Consider the following 19,463-nt stretch of genomic DNA (forward strand, 5'->3'; position numbering starts at 1 on the left):
TACAATGGTAAAAGGTTCGATCGACTCCTTAGACAATAAGAGTTTAAAGAGTTCAAATATCATTTAAGGTACATTACACTTGGGAGTTCAAAAAAACTTATGACAATGGATCGTCCGCTAGAACTCATCTACGTTTTCTGATTTATCTGGAAAATTTTTACAGGATTGTATTGATGACTTGGAGTAATGATTAGGTGAATGTAATCGGATAGTAAGAACTAGATAAACATGGATTTAAAAAATACGATTATATAAAAATTATTTTGGTTGTATTTATGAATCTGACATAAATTTATTTAAATAATTTAATACATATAGCCTTTTATTTGTTAATGCTCAAGTCCCGTTAAAGGTGGCCATTTGATTTCAGCTTATTCTAATCTTCTATAATAAATTTAAAAATTGCAACGTAATTGTTTATTATTATATATTTGCATGAAAAAATGCATTCTTTACTTAATTCCATAAAGAACTAATTATTCCCATACTTAATTTACTTTGTTTTTTATTTTAAATTGTCTCATAGAAACAAGTAATTAGATTTGTACATAATCTAAATGCAATGATCAATATAAATCTCCAATTTTTAACTCTTTCCAAACACTGTTATTTCTATATATATAACTAACTCATAGTTGAAGAATCACAGTTGACAATGGCTAGACGAGTAAGAAAAAAAAAAAGCTAAACTATATATCTCCATTTTTATTATTTTTTCTTTAAAAAAACAAGATTTATATATTTGTTTTCCTGTATTTTGATTTTGATTCATCAGGGTCTTATCAGTCTCTTTGTGATCTTTCTTCTTGCTGCTGAGATTTTGGCTGATGAGCCAACATACAACGTCGTAAACTTTGGAGCCAAAGGAGATGGCAACACAGATGACACTCAAGTGCGATAATTAATTAAAACAGCATCCATCATGATGCATCATTATATATATATTTTTTTGATTCTTCTTAATTAAACTCTTTCTTCTTCTTCCTCTTATTCAGGCGTTTGTAAATGCATGGAGTTCGATTTGTCGCAACAGCACAGGACCCTCCACCTTACTCATTCCGGCAGGGAACACATTTTTATTGGATCGTATTGTTTTTCAAGGACCTTGCAACTATGTCGTTCACGTAAAGGTATACAACACACCACGGATCTTACTTAGGATTGCCCTAATCATAATCCAATTTTTTTTAAAAAAAATATATTATTTACTCCACTAAAATTCACTCTTCCACGTCAAAAGTTCAATTCAAAAAAAAAAAATCATTACATGTGTAGGTTTTTTACTTAGCCTACGAAAATTTTCAGCCCACCTTCAGATATTTATTAGAAGAGAAATAAACCCACTAACTAGGGCAAAAGTAGCATAGATGCAAGATAGGAAGGGAAAGCTCATTCTTTTTTTTTCTTTCATTTTGATATGATTTGAATATGAAGCTTCATTTGTCGACTAAGCACGAGTTATATAACAAAGTAGTGACCTCTCGATCTATCTCTTTCCTTTTTACTTGTAATATATTTCAGGTATCTCGATCGGATAAATTTAAAGTATTTTCATTTGTTCCTTTCAATGAATACTGCAAAATCCATTTTAAATAACTAATCAAGTTTTGAAACCAAAAAAGTTAAATTAATTCTTTCGAAATGAAATCTTTTAATGTACAAGAACCCGTCCCTTGGTAGACTAACATGCTATTCTCGTGCCAAAGGTTGATGGAAATCTTAAAAGAACAAATGAAATATGGAAAGAAAAGTTGAATAGCTGGCTTCTTTTCATTCGAATCAACGGCCTAAACATCTACGGCTCCGGCGAGCTCGATGGCCAAGGGACAAACTGGTGGTCATGCAAAGAGAAAAATGTAAAAAAAATTTATCTTTTCTAAGTTATGTATATCTCGACACTAACTGTATGTTTTTGATCGACTTAATTTGTGTTGCAGCAATGTTCAATGGAAGCTGCCAATGTAAGTTGATTGAGAGAGATTAGTAAAGAATTGAAGTGTTATCCAAGTGTGGAGATTGTTAATGAAGTAATTGTGATGATGCAGAGTCTGAGGCTGATGAGTTGCACAAATGTACAGATATCGGGGTTGAAGCTGATCAACAGCCCCATGATGCATATATCAGTGGGGAAAAGTGCCAATGTCGACATCAGAGGGATCACCATCTCCTCCCCCGGCGACAGCCCCAACACCGACGGCATCCACATCCAGCAAAGCCAACATGTCATGGTAACAGACTCCGTAATTGGCACAGGAGATGATTGTGTGTCGATGAGTGATGGTGCTGTGGATGTTTCTGTCAACAATGTAGCATGTGGTCCTGGCCATGGAATAAGGTACTTACTTAGTATCAATACTAGCTAGCTAGCTGCATGGCCTAGCCGGGAGCTCACGATGATTGCCTAACCGCCAAGGGCGGAGCCAGGTACAACCCTACCCGGGTTGTAGCCCGGATGCCCGACAGCGGTGAGAAGAGAAAAACATTAATTTTACTATAGAAAAAAGGGAAAAAAACGAAAGAGAAAGCGGAGGCTAACCCGAGCGTCAGCGTAGGTTTCGACGTCGGCGTGGCCCACAGCCTGGGTAGATCACCCGGGCTGGCTCCGCTATAGTAACCGTGATCGAGCTCACGAATTTGAAAGTAACCTTGAAGCCATTTCATGTTTGATTGTAGTATTGGGAGCTTGGGCATAGCTGGGACCGTGGCAACAGCATCAGACATCTACGTTTCCAACTGCAACTTGTCCCAAACGACCAATGGAGTCAGGATCAAAACATGGCAGGCAAGCAACAATACATTCCATTATCACTCATAAGCACAACTTATACATTCCATCTTCAACATATTCGTCCCGGCTCTACCTTGCTTGACATTTTTGAACTTTGCAGGGAGGGTCTGGCTTTGCGAGGAACATATCATTTGTGAATATTAACATGAATGAAGTGCGTAACCCCATAATTATAGATCAGTACTACTGCCCTCACAGCAGCTGTGCATCAAAGGTAAAAGGGAAAACTAAGTTCACCTTGAGCGAGGTCACCTCGTGCGGCCGCGCAAGGTCACCTCGTGCGGGGTTATATTTTTTTTCCCTAATTTTATTTCTTGGTTTTTTTTCTCATTCCTTTACTTTGATAATTATTTTCCACTTTAAATTTATTTCCTAAAAGGGTAATTAATTAAGTTGATCATTCACGATGCTGATTCTCTACAGACAACAGCAGTCCAAGTGAGCGATGTGAAATATCTCTATGTGACAGGAACCTCAACGAGTAGTGTAGCAATTGCTCTGAATTGCAGCCAAACTGTGCCTTGCACCGGCATCACCATGGACAATGTTAATTTGTGGTCTGCAAATCAAGGAGAGCAGGTGCAGTCTAACTGCATCGACGCCAAAGGATCCGTAAAAGATAAAGTCTCGCCTGCTGTCCCTTGCTTGACTCAATGAATTAAGCTGTTGTTTAACATATTTGTAATGTTGCAATCTACTTGAATGGAATAACAAGCAGCAATATGAACTTTTGGAAGGATTGGTAAATATTGAAGTCTACAGCCATTCTTACGTTGAGTTGCCACATATAAATGTTAAAAATAATAAATTTTTATAATAAATAAAGGGCAAAAGTCTAGAGCGCCCCTATATTTTGAAATCATCCATCATTTTTTTTTTTTTATCAAAAAGGTATCACATCTCGTTGATTTTGAGTACTTTATTAAAGAGTGGACATATTTATATATAAATTAGAATTTATCTTAGAAAATTATAATTAAGCTAATTGATAAATTTAACTAATTAACCTATATATATTACCTAATATATAGAGATAATATAGTAACAAATAGTATATACAAATATCATAACTATTATATATAATACTCCCCCTCAATTGTTGGAGTACATACTCAACTTCTTACAAAGATAATCAACCCAAACTCCACTTAAAGCTTTTGTGAAGATATTCCGAGTTATTCTTCAATCTTCACATATCCTCATATCCTATAGAAATCAAGTTTTGTTAAATTTTTTCATGAACGAAGTGACAATCAATTTCAATATGTTTAGTTCGCTCATGAAACACAGAATTCGATGTAATATGAAAAGCAACTTGATTATCACACCATAATTTTGTTGGTACTAAAATTTCATGCCGTGTTCGAAACTAAATTATTTAATTAAGAGGATTTAATTGATTAATTTAGATTTAATGAATAATTTAAATAGATAAATTTAGTTAGATTAAATTAATTAAGTTAGTTCATATTTATAGAATTTTAATTGATCAATTATATTAGGAAAACGGTTGGATATAAATATATATAAAGTTTATTTTATATCCAAATAGGTATATATAAAAATTTCTAAAATTTAGTAAAAATATAAAAATTTATATAACACATTGTATAAATTTTTAGATATAAATTTGTACAATATGTATATATATTCTCTAAACCCAAAGCTTCTATCACGTTCTCGCTCGCCCTTCTTCTTGCAGAAGACTCCTCGGCGCTCCCTCCCTCGCCCTTCTTCTCGCGGTCGCCGCCCGCGCTCTAGAAGACTCCTCGGCGTCACCCTTTTTCTCATGTCTGTCGCCCTTGCTCAAGAAGACTCCTCGGTGCGCCCTCCCTCGCGGTCGCCGCCCTCGCTTACAGAAGACTCCTCGGCCAGCCCTCCCTCGCTTCGACAAGGCTCTCACAGGCTGCGTCCCTCGGTGAGACAGAGCTAGGGTTCCTGTCCCTCTGTTGCCGCAACCGTCCTCGTCCAAAAGCTCCCTGCAACGAAGCTCCCGACATATCTAGGGTTCCCGATCCTCTCTTTCCTACATTACTCCTATATTAGAGACACGGGCAAAAAGATTGAACATACAAGGAAAAAATGATACTCCGTTGTCTGAATCATCAAAGTCTCTCATCAGACGCAAATTCAATGTACTTTCATCTGTTTCTTACTGGTTAATTCAGATCTAATTGTCAGAATCAGTCTTAAAACATTCAACGAGAAGGAATCTGATTTACATTTGGATCAAAGTACGCAAGGAATCTGTCACAATAAAATTTACTCCATTGCTACAATTTCATGTAGGAGTTTGAGAAGTTGAAAGTTTCTGAAACCTCTCCTAAAGTATCTGAGATGGTGACCCAGAAATCAGACAAATCCAAATCTAGCCCAGGATCCAAATCACGAAACAGAAATGTGGCATCTAAAAATCCACATTTCTAGAATGAAGACTCCATTGCTTTGCATGAAGACAACGACAATGCGGTCACAATAAAATTCTTTTAACCAAAGTTATCAAGTTCTTATAGGACCTAGACTGTCCCTAATACAAAGCTTCAATTTCTTCTAGGATGTTCACAAAGTTGACGAAACCAGCTGCAGTGTAGCAATTCCAGTGAATTAAACCAACTCATTTATGTTTCTGAACATCAACACTGCAATTTTCTATTGTAAATGTTTTGCCTTGATATTTCATTGGAAGGTCTATAAAAATAGTATGAAGACAAATGTTTGTTGTGGTTGGCTTACATAAATGCCAATCTTCCTTGTACTTTCCAGTGCCTCATGCATGGTGTTTGCATCATTGATTTCTTCTTTGGATTCCAACTGTGAGTTTTATTTATTCTGAAGATATTTCATTCTCATAGAAGCAGATTCCTTAAATTTTATTTTGCCATAGATGTATATTGTGTAGTAGTCGAATGTTGAGCTCATGTCTGCAATCCGTCCGTGAAGAAAAAAAATGATTGAAATATCCCATTTTCTCAAATAAAACTATATGGACATCTTTGTATGTTTTGTTTCTTCGAGTTTAATTAATCTTGTTAAAAGTACATTATGATTTTTGTTGCAAATTATACTACAAATAAATAATCTTAAAATGATCAACTTATACTGCAAATAAATAGCCTCACAGTGCTCTAAATAATGAAGATCTATGTTAAAAACAAATAATGGGCATACCCACCTTATTTGTAGAAGAGATTGAAGCAAAACATATGTACGAAAAGCCATAAGTCTCATGCCAATGGAAAACTAATTTTAAACAGGTAAGCAATGTGCAAAAAAGTTGTCATCAGAAGGGAACATCAAGGTAGAATAGGAAATGCAATGCAAACATCTCAATACAATAAATACACTAAATCAATCAAACATACAAACAAAGGAAAGAGATGAATGCCAACCATGTTGTTAGAATCTGTAACAATAAAAACAATTATTAATTTCATTTTCTCAATGAACCACTATAATTTAACATATTAAAATCTTGATAGTACCATCTATAGATATCAATCTGGTTCTTATGTCGTCAACATTATTATGATAATTATCTTCAGTTGATCTGATAATTGACACATTCTCATATTTAGAAAATGTATTAAAATAATTTGAGTTTGCAAGTAAAATTATAATAAAAATGTAAAATTAATTGACACACATACTTTTGCTGTAAAATTGGACAGTTGCGCTTGTCATGTGACACACCTCGATATCCGTATCCATGACATATCCTAGACTTTGAGATTAACTTCTCCTTTGATGATTTTAATCTCTTCTCACATCTCTTTTCTTATTGAAGAATGATCAATAATACCAAGGCTCTCGTATATGGATTTCTTCCTTTTACTTCCATCACCACATGGTTTATTAATGTTTATCTCTTGAATTTTGTTATACATACAATCGAATTGTTTATCAAAGATGTTTGTCCCCTCATCAGTCAAGGATGCATTATCAATTAATACTGAAGCTTTATAGAATAATCTCGAGTGTCTCGGCATCAAAAACCTTTTTCGATCTGGATCATTTTTGCTCGCCCAAAGCATATATTCCTCCAACTTTTGCATCTCGTGTCCATCGTTTGAGTATATACATATCAGGAAAATGGAACACTTGGTTGATATGAAAATTGCTAACATATGTCTACATGGAATGCCCTCAAACTCAAATTTCGTACAACTACATGATATATAGTCCCTCTGTTTGTCATGGGTGAGCATCCTTGGTTTGGAGGAAAAACAACTTTGAAATTTCATCACATGGTAAACCACTGAATCAACTCCTGTAAATGCATGTTGCACATAATAACCATGACTCTCGTCCATTTCACTTTGACACTCTAACCAATTTTTTGTTTGTGTACAACTTAAGCATTTGAGTTTCCATTGGCCAGTTTGTCTTAATCTTAGAGTGCTCATTCATATCAATATGATCCACAACTAACTCATTATGGCTTTAGTGTCTCAGTGCTATATTAAAACGGGTGATAAAATCCATCAATGAGTTCTTATTTAAGATATACCTCTTGAAAATATGAATGTAACCTTTCAGATCTTTGACTACTTGACATCCCAACACAAAATACATGTTTAAAATATAGTGGCACCCACTTGTGTTACAATTCATATATCGACGATAACCAATCATTTGTCTCCAAGTTAGCAAACTTGATAACTTCTTCCCATAATTTCTCAAAATCATCAGGTGCTTTAGAATTTACAATGACATTCTTTATGCTTTGATAATGATTTTGAAATGTCAAAGAGTTTAATTTATCTGGGAATTTGTTTAGTATGTGCCACAAACAATATCGATGCACTATTTGAGGGAAAACTTGTGCAATGACTTTTGTCATAGCAGGATCTTGATCAGTGATGATAACATTTGGTGAACCTTTAGGCATGACTTCTATGAACTTCTTAAGCAACCAAACAAAAGACTCAATTTTCTCATCACTTAGAAACCGTCCTCGTCCAAAAGCTCCCTGCAACGAAGCTCCCGTCATATCTTGGGTTCCCGATCCTCTCTTTCCTACATTACTCCTATATTAGAGACACGGGCAAAAAGATTGAACATACAAGGAAACAATGATACTCCGTTGTCTGAATCATCAAAGTCTCTCATCAGACGCAAATTCAATGTACTTTCATCTGTTTCTTACTGGTTAATTCAGATCTAATTGTCAGAATCAGTCTTAAAACATTCAACGAGAAGGAATCTGATTTACATTTGGATCAAAGTACGCAAGGAATCTGTCACAATAAAATTTACTCCATTGCTACAATTTCATGGAGGAGTTTGAGAAGTTGAAAGTTTCTGAAACCTCTCCTAAAGTATCTGAGTCAGGATGTGAAATAAGTCGAATGCTTTTTTTATTGCCTTCATTGCATCTTTTTTCACTTTATCGATTTATATATCATTGAGTGCCAATAGCTTCATTTCTGCATCAGTCCAGTTCTCTACATTTACTAATTTACATTTGGTTGTCTATTTCACTACAACAAAAACTCTCATAGACATCGGTTTTCCACCGGTGTCTATTACATTTTCGACCGATGTCTATGAAGGCGATGTAAAAAGTCTGCCATTTTAGACATCGGTTTAAAACCGGTGTAGTATCAATTAACGACACCGGTGTTCGAATCGGTTATTAACCGGTGTAGTATCACTTAACGAGACCGTTTCATTAACGGTGTAAAACCGATGTAATATTATATGTTAATAACACCAGTTTTGGCAGCGGTATACGATCGATGTAATATTAGTTAATAACACCGGTTTTGCAACGGTGGAAAACCGATGTAATATCAGTATTTTTTAACAGTAGAAATTTGAATTTCGAAATAGTAACCAAAAAAATACACAAATATTCACAAATTACACAAATATTCTTCATTCAACAGTATCCATAAAATACACAAATATTCACAAATTACATAAATATTCTTCTTACAACAATACAATGAACAATAAGATTTTGTTGGGGTTGTACTACGAGGCTACGTACGTTCAAGAAATGGTCAATGGTAATGCAACATAAAACTGATTGCTGAAGAAGGAACCTTTCTCTTGCTCTGCCCCTTCATGTCTCCGATCAATTATAAGATGGCCATTAGTAGTGTCAGATATAATTCAAGATTGTCTGCTGCAGAAGGAATCCTTTCTCTTTCCCTGTCTCTTCAAGTCTCCGCAAAATCTTGCACTTCAAGCACACACTGCAGCCTTAAAATTGAAATGGTTCTTGTTTATCGTCTTGAATTCCAACCATTGACCACATCAGGAAAACTGGAAAAAGAAGCTCTCTACCAAACTCAGCCTAAACTTCTTGACCCCGAGTTTAGTTCAATGCTCGGGTAGGAGGCGTCGAACTAGTTCAGGAGAAGCGCTTTCAAGCTCTGCAAACATGTTTAAATCTCATTAAAGGACCATCGACAGACGGACGACGATTAGACAGGAAGGTGAACAAGGCATTACCTTTAGATGTGAAGTTGAATAAAGGAGGAAGAGGTTTGCCACTAAGCAAACATGTGTTAGGATCTCTCAATTCATCAAAGAACGGATGAGAGCATGCCTCCAATTGTATCAATGATGACAAACATGTTTATGTCACTTGGAATACATACCAATGGCAAACCATTAATGATCAAAATAGAAACTAGCAAGATGTAGAGAAGATATTATGAAAGTGAAACAGAAAAGCTTTATTTTTATTTGGATGTATCATATACTTACCGCTGTAAGACGCAAATTAGGTGAGTATTGAAGTAGTGTTGACACAAGATCAATTGCCTCAGGGGGTATAGAATTTGCAAAAAACTGCATGTTGTAGACATGGTGCGTTATTGTTTGGATTACTAGGAGGATCAACATTATATTACAGGTTCAGCTACCTTATGCCAAGGGTGACCTTTCATGCATGGAAATTTGAATTCTGAATAATTTGGGTTCATAGACTTGAATTCTAAACAAAATCTTATTGTTCATTGTTTACTGCTCTAATATCCATTTGCTTTCCATTAAACTCTCAGAATCTGAAGCTTAGTGGAGTAGGCAATGGCAACCCAGTCGGGCTGGGAGGAAGACCACTGCAGCTGTTCGATCTCTACTCCGGCAGTGTAGGCAAGTATGGGATCGAGGCCACCCTCAGCAAAAGCGGCTGCCATAGACTTCTGGACGTTGTCATGATAAACAAAAATATCATGAGGAAGAATCTATAGAAGTACCTGGACAACATGGGAAAATTCATTAAGAAGTACCTTAAGGCATTTCTAAAAAAACACATAAAGCTTATAAATTATCAGAACGTTTGTTCAAGTTCGCAGACACACTAGTCTCATTAAATTTTCAAATTGACAACACTTGTACATACAGTGAGAAAGGAACTACAAATTCTATGGGTACATGATTAGAGTGTTAGTCCTTCATTGGCAATAATAGATAAAAGCTCATACACTGATAACCGTTAGTGTGTGTTTGCAAAGAACTCACTGTAGCAGTTCGCCTCTCACTGAAGCATTTGGACTTCTGTAGTTCCTTGTAGAGTTCACCTTTAGCTGCATATTCCAGTATCAAGTAAACTCGAGTCTATGATACAAAATCTAGGTCAACTGAGGTGGCATAAACAAAATTCAGGTTCAATATGCCTACAATCTTTATAAGTCAAGATAGAGCCGAACCTGATCATAGAAGTAACCATATAGGCGTAATATGTTTGGATGTCGGAGGTGGCTTTGTATCTCAACTTCACGTCGCAGTTGATGCTCAACTTGAGATTGTTTGAGCTGGCTCTTGAAAAGCACTTTCAATGCCACGATATGGTTACTCTGCCTCGCCAAAATGACACAAAGAAATCAGTTATAACATAATGAACGTACTAGGAAAACGAACTCTAGTATGCTATGCAACATTTCATATGAACATGCAACATTTCATTGCACCTCATGACTTGATGATGCTCAAACAATGCATTTTACAAGCCCTACTATCTTTTCACATATCCACTAAACGAAGAACAAAATACTTACCACTAAGATGACAACAACAGAAATGTCTATTTCCATCACAAGATTCCAATTGACCTATTCCTCCATACCACCATCCTGCAAAATATAATAAACACATTTTTTTAATGAGTTTATCGTTAGATTTGTCTATCTTCGACCAAAGACACACAAGTATGATTCAGTTTTAGATTTCTAAAAGGCCTCAAACTACCAACCATAAGGAAACTCTTTGTTCCTTCTCCATTGGATCTCAATATGGTCGCCTGGTTGCAAATCGTTCAAACAATTGGAGATATGAAGATCATAAGCAGGAGTGTCCATAGGAGGCGGCCGTAACCTATCCCACTCAACTCCTTCTATGACCACAGTTCTTCTTCCATGTGGTGGATATCTACAAGTCGAGAAGACTGAATAACGCACGCCATGTTATATGAAGCCAGTGTGATAACTTTGACAGACACAACTGAACTTTTCATCAAAAGGAGAACATATTTTGAATTCAAATGAGAGCAATTGTTCGCATACCTTGCCAGAAAAGTGTCAGTGCGGCCATCGTAGATAACTTCAGCATCATAACATGAGAGCATAAATCCTAAATGCCCATGCTGCAAAACAACATTACGAGCCTTAGCAATCCAATGAGGCAAAAAGGGGAAGAATCCATTGACTAAATGAACAATCCATCCGATTTAACTGAAGAGAAAATCAAAGTTACCGACGAGTGTGGAATTTTGACAAACACAGCATGTGCAGAACATATGATAATGATGATACACAAAGGCAGAGTAACAATCTTGAAGATATGTGCAGAACTCGAGTCTGTGATACAAAGGAGAATCTAGCTCAACTGAGGTGGCATAAACAAAATTTAGAAAAATTGATAAATAAAATAGAAGAACACAAGAACTTGAGGAAAACAGGGGAAGATGAAGCTGCGGGTTGTAAAGCAAGGAGATCAGCAACATTCGGAACTATTACACTGCCACATGCTTCCTACTGTTAAGAAAAAAAACCCTTTCTTCTCGTCATATCAAGGAAGTAGATAATGGGAGGAAAACAAAACGACAATTTTCTCACCATGGAACTCGAATCAAACCGAGTGAGAGGCGAAAACAAGATCAAAAATAAACCTTAACAAGAAAATAAGAAGAAGAAAGAACAGACGTCACTATATAAGCCATTCCCTACCTCTTGCTCAAGCTCTCCGCCTCTTTTGCCGACCGCTGCGCTCCGAACATCACAAGGCTAATGCCGCCTACGGGCTGCCAAGAACAGCGATCGTAAGTGTGATCAGGAGCCAAAAATTAGGGCATTTCTCGGACTACATTACCTTGAGCGTTTGTCGGGACGACGGCGTCATCCCGACAAGGTGCGGCGAAGAGAAATTACCAGCTTTGGTCTTGCCGATGCTGCTGTCGATGATGGAAAGCATCTTGTTCGCCTTGTCAGGCACGAGGTGGATAAAGAGCTCTGGCTGGGCGTCCAGCTTGCTCTTGTCGGTGAGACCCTTGAACCAGATCTTATCGAGTGCCTGCAGTCACACGATTTGCTTCAGCAACGACAACACGGGAAAAAAACGGGAGCAGCAACATGGAAAGCAGCGATGTCTCACATCCGAGGCGTTGCTAATCATCTCGCGCAGGAAGATCTGCTTGTTGGAGTAGAAGGTGTTGATGATGAGACTCAGCAACTAGTTGATCTCCGCCTGGAACGTGAAGGTCTCCGTCTCCCCCATCTGCACATCCGCCATCACCTCGATCGAAAGAAATTGGTTTCGCGAACAGGAACCGGAATCGAGTGAATCAAGTGCTTCGATGCGATCTCGTCGGCCCCTACCTTAGCCCGGAAGAGCGAAGAGAGGAAGGAGGAGGAGGAAGAGAGGATCGGACGAGGAGGCAGAATGGAACGATTTATGCTTGGATTTTGCTTAGGACGGTTTTGATCCTAATCGGGAGAGGAAGGGGCGTCGATCCAGGAAGGGGAAGAGATCCAGGAAGGGGAAGAGGGAGATGAAGCTGAGAGAGATGGTCGGAGGTTTAGGTTTAGGTTTAGGGTGAGAGAAGGGGCGCGATATTGGTTTAGGTTTGGAGGGAACTTTGTGAAGTGTTGTAAATTTTGGCTGGTGGAAAAATTAAATTATTATTATTTTGGTTCATTAACACCGGGTTTTAAAAACCGCTGTTAAAACCGGTGTCTATTAACAAAAAAAAAGGCGCTCATAGACATCGGCTAAAAAATCGATGTCTATGAGCGAAAATCTGCGCTCATAGACACCGGTTTTTGAAAAAATCGGTGTAAAATACTCAAAGACATCGATTTTTGCTTAAAACTGTTGTTGTTCCACCGATGTCTATGAGGGTCTTTCTTGTAGTGTTTGTAAGGAAAAACTTTATTTTACAGCCTTCAGATCAAAGTACACAAGGAATCTGTCACAATAAAATTTACTCCATTGCTACAATTTCATGGAGGAGTTTGAGAAGTTGAAAGTTTCTGAAACCTCTCCTAAAGTATCTGAGATGGTGACCCAGAAATGAGACAAATCCAAATCTAGCCCAGGATCCAAATCACGAAACAGAAATGTGGCATCTAAAAATCCACATTTCTAGAATGAAGACTCCATTGCTTTGCATGAAGACAACGACAATGCGGTCACAATAAAATTCTTTTAACCAAAGTTATCAAGTTCTTATAGGACCTAGACTGTCCCTAATACAAAGCTTCAATTTCTTCTAGGATGTTCACAAAGTTGACGAAACCAGCTGCAGTGTAGCAATTCCAGTGAATTAAATCAACTCATTTATGTTTCTGAACATCAACACTACAATTTTCTATTGTAAATGTTTTGCCTTGATATTTCATTGGAAGGTCTATAAAAATAGTATGAAGACAAATGTTTGTTGTGGTTGGCTTACATAGATGCCAATCTTCCTTGTACTTTCCAGTGCCTCATGCATGGTGTTTGCATCATTGATTTCTTCTTTGGATTCCAACTGTGAGTTTTATTTATTCTGAAGATATTTCATTCTCATAGAAGCAGATTCCTTAAATTTTATTTTGCCATAGATGTATATTGTGTAGTAGTCGAATGTTGAGCTCATGACTGCAATCCGTCCGTGAAGAAAAAAAAATGTTTGAAATATCCCATTTTCTCAAATAAAACTATATGGACATCTTTGTATGTTTTGTTTCTTAGAGTTTAATTAATCTTGTTAAAAGTACATTATGATTTTTGTTGCAAATTATACTACAAATAAATAATCTTAAAATGATCAACTTATACTGCAAATAAATAACCTCACAGTGCTCCAAATAATGAAGATCTATGTTAAAAACAAATAATGAGCAGGTAAATAATGAATTAATATTATCTCTGTAAAAAACAAATAATGAGCAGACCCACCTTATTTGTAAAAGAGATTGAAGCAAAACATATGTACGAAAAGCCATAAGTCTCATGCCAATGAAAAACTAATTTTAAATAGGTAAGCAATGTGCAAAAAAGTTGTCATCAGAAGGGAACATCAAGGTAGAATAGGAAATGCAATGCAAACATCTCAATACAATAAATACACTAAATCAATCAAACATACAAACAAAAGAAAGAGATGAATGTCAACTATGTTGTTCGAATCAGTAACAATAAAAATAATTATTAATTATATTTTCTCAATGAACCACTATAATTTAACATATTAAAACCTTGATAGTATCATCTATAGATATCAATCTGGTTTTTATGTCGTCAACACTATTATGATAATTATCTTCAGTTGATCTGATAATTGACACACATTCTCATATTTAGAAAATGTATTAAAATAATTTGAGTTTGCAAGTAAAATTATAGTAAAAATGCAAAATTAATTGACACACATACCTTTGCTGTAAAATTGGACAGTTGCGCTTGTCATGTGACACACCTCGATATCCGTATCCACGACATATCCTGGACTTTGAGATTAACTTCTCCTTTGATGATTTCAATCTCTTCCCACATCTCTTTGTTCTTACTGAAGAATGATCAATAATACCAAGGCTCTCGTATATAGATTTCTTCCTTTTACTTCCATCACCACATGATTTATTAATGTTTATCTCTTGAATTTTGTTATACATACAATCGAATTGTTTATCAAAGAAGTTTGTCCCCTCATCAGTCAAGGATGCATTATCAATTAATACTGAAGCTTTATAGAATAATCTCGAGTGTCTCGGCACACTACAAGAAAAACCCTCATAGACATCGATTTTCCACCGCTATCTATTACAAAATCGACTGATGTCTATGAAGGTGATGTAAAATGTCTGCCATTTTAGACATTGGGTTATAACCGATGTAGTATCACTTAACAACATCGATTTTCGAATCAGTTATAAACCGGTGTAATACCACTTAACGATACCGTTTCAGCAACGGTGTAAAACCGATGTAATATAAGTTAATAACACCAGTTTTGGCAGCAGTAGAAAATCGATGTAATATCAGTATTGTTTAACGACACCGATTTGATTTTCGAAATAGTGAAAAACTGATATTATACAACATTTTAATAGTACAAAATTTAATTAATATTATTATACATCGGTGTATCTAAACACACCAAATCAATATCCATGTAACCAACACATAAATATTATTCTTACAACATAAAAAGATAATAGATATTGTACACTCAAGTCCGAATCCATAAATTACACAAATATTTTTCTTACAACATCAAAAGGTAATAGATATACCTCTCACAACATCAAGTCAGTATCCATAAATACACAAATATTCTTTTTCCAACATCAAAAGGTAATAGATATTGTAGATATTGTACACATCAAGGTAGTATCCGCAATTTACATTCCATGCAAATGCATACATCATCCAAAGTTTTCAAAAATCAAATACCTTTCTTACTCAAATGTAATCTAGCATGCATTCAGCCCACTCAAACCACACTTCATCAATTTCAACTCTGGAGTACTTGAGATTTGTAAACAGTAAAACACATTAATAATATATTAATAAACCAAGACCAAAAATCATAGTTGAAAAAGTAATAAGAGCACCAGGTAATAAGATGACTAATTGGAATGCTTAAAAAGAGAAACGTTCATCAATTATCTCAACCACATCATATAGTGATTGATCTATCATTCCTGGGAACTTAATATAATCCAAACTAGAAATTATTGCAACGAAGTTTTCTCATAGTTGTAATTTAATTAATCAGTACTTATCTACGACTTACAGTATGTACAAGCAGAAAGATACAAACAAAAAGAAATTTCACCGAGTCTAAATATCTAAAACACTATAAAAAAAGGTTATTTGTTGGCATAACTATTTATCAATAACTCATAAGATGATTAAATTAAGGCATACCTCTTCAATTGACTCGATATTCTGGAACAGCTTTTTGAGAACAGATAATGACTGTGCATACTCATGGATATGGTAGAGAATGATTGCCTGTGAAGAACCAAATTAATAAAAATACTAAGAAGAGAACAATTTATTAACTCATTCACTAATTATGGAAAGGAAATGTTTGACAAAATGCGTTGAACTACATACAATATTCAGCATTGTTACTGAAACATCAAACTCTTGGGTATGGACAACTCTACTACTATTTATAGTGGCATTTTGATGAATTGAAGCACTATTAGCTGTAGACCCTGAAACCATATAGCCTAGGCAGCTATTCTCAGAGTCAATCTAGTTTATAAAAGTATCCGCAAGCTCTTCACTCTACTCCTATAACCAATATAGTTATTAATCAAAGATTGCATGTAAAATATCTTTTCAGTTGCAAGAACAATGCTAGTTTAAGAAATCATATAATATTGACTGAATGGATAAACATGGATTAAATTATTTCCAATTTTGAAAAAAAGATAGAGAAAATGGTGAAATTACATGAAATAGATAATAAAATATTAGCAATATTCAAAATACCATGATTTGGAGAAGACACGATTCCCAAGGAACAACAGACTTCTCTGTTATAGAAGAATGGATGATTCTAAAGATCATGTTTAACCTTATCATACATGTTAAGTATAATCATGTCATATAATATCATATGTTTAATATGATTGTAGCTTTAATGTTTAATAATTTGTTTCCTCAAGAATGTCAGTATGAAGATGAGAAATTATCTTCTTAAATTAATTCAAAAAACCAATTACCTGTGATTCACTAAACTTACTTTAACCTTGTTTAATGCATCAAGGAGATTCCTAGGATCAGTGCAACCATCTCGAAAGTATTCTTCAACGGCATTGTTATGAAGAACCTGAAATAAATAGAAAATGATTAAGAGTTCACACAAACAAAAACTACACATAGTAAATAAACTTCTCTTCTTCTGTATGCAAGTCAACAACAAATCATCATGTACTTTAAAAATGAGTAAGATATTAGTGAAAATAGAAATAATTAGAGGAAAAAATAGACATGTTTCATATAGCAGCCAATTAATACATTTTGACATGGAGAAACAACATCAAACCCTGAGTTGCAATTATTAGGGAGACTTAAAGACAAACAGTGTAAAAGCCTTCGTACAAAAAGTAGAAGTGTGGATACTAAATATGCAATTTCTTCTTTCATATCAAACCCAACAAAGAATCATTAGATCACTGTCATCTTTAAGAAGCAATGAGATTTCAATTAAAATAGAATAAATTTGAGGAATTTTACATTCTTGATTTGTATAATAACTGGTCAATTGATTTTCGTATGGAGAAGAACCAAGTAAAATATAGTCAATGTAAAATCCTTAAGAGTTGAAGTCAAATTATATTTCAACTAAAATACATATTAAATCAATGACAAATGATAATCAAAGTGAAGAAATAAACAAGTAGACAACAGGTTCCATTATCACAACAGTTCACAGAACCTAAACATTCTAAAAACACTAAATCTAAGAATTTATTTGTGGTAAAGAATCTAAGCTTAAACAACCTACTAGAGTTAAAAAAGACCACCTTAAACAACTTACTATAAAATCTTCAGACATCCGATTAATTACAAAACTACTCCAATCATCAGGTGAAATGCAATGCCCTTGAGGTACCTTGTTGAGAAGCTTCGGATTATTTCTATTTGGTTGGATGAATGTCCTGGTGAGGTGAGTTTTATACTGACGCCACTTTAAATTTACAGAGCTCAAACACCCATTCCTCCATTTTAGATCTAGTTGGTATGTCAACTACACAAACAAATATCTTAAGTAAATAAATAAAAGAAAAAAATGCATCACATAATAATAAAACCTGAGTAAAGCTTCATGGGCCCTGCAACTAGAGAAAGTACTGCATGCCGATGATCAGAAAGAGAAGTAGCTGGTTCAAAGACATTCCCAGCAGCACTAAATTTCCACACCAATATTCGTGCATCCTGCACAAAGTTAAGGCATAGTTGAAAACATTCAAAATGTACATCACATGATGCATAGAGATCATGAAATGAACAACACGCACTAAAATAAAGGTATAACAAATAATGTTAGATAGAAAAGAAGCACCTGTATTCCAGCAAATAGCATACCATTACCAACGGTCAAAGCGTAAACTTGTCCGACAGGGCCATCAAGGCCTTGTTCTGTTGTTGTTTGTGTGTTCCATGCTTGAACCAGCATACAAACAAATCCATTTCTCCATTTCCTTATATGACATGATGGTAACATATTCTAAGAGCTCTGACCTTGACAACATTCACAACTCCAATAAATAACCAAGGACCTTCACTGGTCATACATCCAACCTCACCTCCCATATTGATGGCTCCAACGCACTTCCACAAAATTGCAAGAGTCAGGCACTATGTGATTCCTTTATCGATGTAGTAAAGGAGTTTGAAGAGCATCAATACCTTCCCAGTTTGAGTATCCCAAACACGAACAGACTCATCCTTGCTACAAGAGTAGAGTTTATCAGACCCTGAAGGAAGAGCGATACCAGTCACTACCTATCAGAATATTCAGACTATCAGCCACCAAAAGCAAGTGAAGCAAAAGAAACCAAAAGAGCCACCTTTGATGCCCCTGGAGTTGGGTCAAGAGAGAGAAGCTATCACTCATGAACCACGAATGTAGGAACCTACACTAATCTCCGAAACTACAATTTCCAGCGAGGAAGTAATTGCAGATTTTGTCGGGAGCCTTGCCACCCGCTCGATCCTTACCCCACTTGGAAGGCGGCGCACCTGCAGAGGCAATATTTCTAGACACGTGGCCTTGCAAGTGCCCCAGCTTGGCAGCGCCATAGGCGAGCACGGTCTGCAGCGGGTCGCTATGGAGAAAGGGACACGGGTGACGGCTGCATCGCCCCGCCTGCTAGTGGAAGCATACCTTGTTGCTTCTGTCTGGAACCTGCGATGGCCGCGCCCGCTGGTAGCCCCTCCTGCTGTTTCCGTACCGATCTGGTTGCTCGAAGTCCATCAAATGACCCAAACAAATAACTCAGATGCAATCGGAGATCCAGGAAGATGCCACAAACAGGATGATCCCAAAGAGCGATCAAAGTCGGCGAGGAACGCCTCAAGCCACAAAAGGCGCCCCTTGGAAGACGATGAACAAGGCGGCGGGGCAGTGAGATTCGCTGAAAAACCCTAGAGATCCATGAGAAGGCAATCAAGATAAGAAAATTAAATTTTGCATATGGTGGACAGCGCGATATAAGTTTAG

At 36.0% G+C, this 19,463-nt stretch overlaps 2 protein-coding genes and 1 pseudogene across 2 annotated transcripts; 1 reads left to right on the plus strand and 2 right to left on the minus strand.

The window, feature by feature from the left end:
* Positions 1–655: 655 nt before the first annotated feature.
* On the plus strand, positions 656–5,215 carry LOC122033745 (polygalacturonase ADPG2-like). The gene is made up of 10 exons (XM_042592910.1): positions 656–667; positions 776–892; positions 996–1,130; positions 1,938–1,961; positions 2,046–2,335; positions 2,674–2,782; positions 2,889–3,002; positions 3,212–3,400; positions 4,491–4,706; positions 5,078–5,215. The coding sequence occupies exons 1-10, from the start codon at positions 656–658 to the stop codon at positions 5,213–5,215; spliced, it is 1,344 nt and encodes a 447-aa protein (XP_042448844.1).
* Positions 5,216–9,789: 4,574 nt separating this feature from the next.
* LOC122033746 (serine/threonine-protein kinase Aurora-1-like) lies at positions 9,790–10,715 on the minus strand. The gene is made up of 4 exons (XM_042592912.1): positions 10,692–10,715; positions 10,450–10,596; positions 10,262–10,357; positions 9,790–9,942 (listed from the first exon to the last, which is right to left on the minus strand). The coding sequence occupies exons 1-4, from the start codon at positions 10,713–10,715 to the stop codon at positions 9,790–9,792; spliced, it is 420 nt and encodes a 139-aa protein (XP_042448846.1).
* Positions 10,716–16,519: 5,804 nt separating this feature from the next.
* LOC122033747 lies at positions 16,520–19,217 on the minus strand (annotated as a pseudogene).
* Between the last annotated feature and the right edge of the window lie 246 nt (positions 19,218–19,463).

Source organism: Zingiber officinale, chromosome 11B (assembly GCF_018446385.1).
Source record: "Zingiber officinale cultivar Zhangliang chromosome 11B, Zo_v1.1, whole genome shotgun sequence".
Lineage (NCBI taxonomy): Eukaryota > Viridiplantae > Streptophyta > Magnoliopsida > Zingiberales > Zingiberaceae > Zingiber > Zingiber officinale.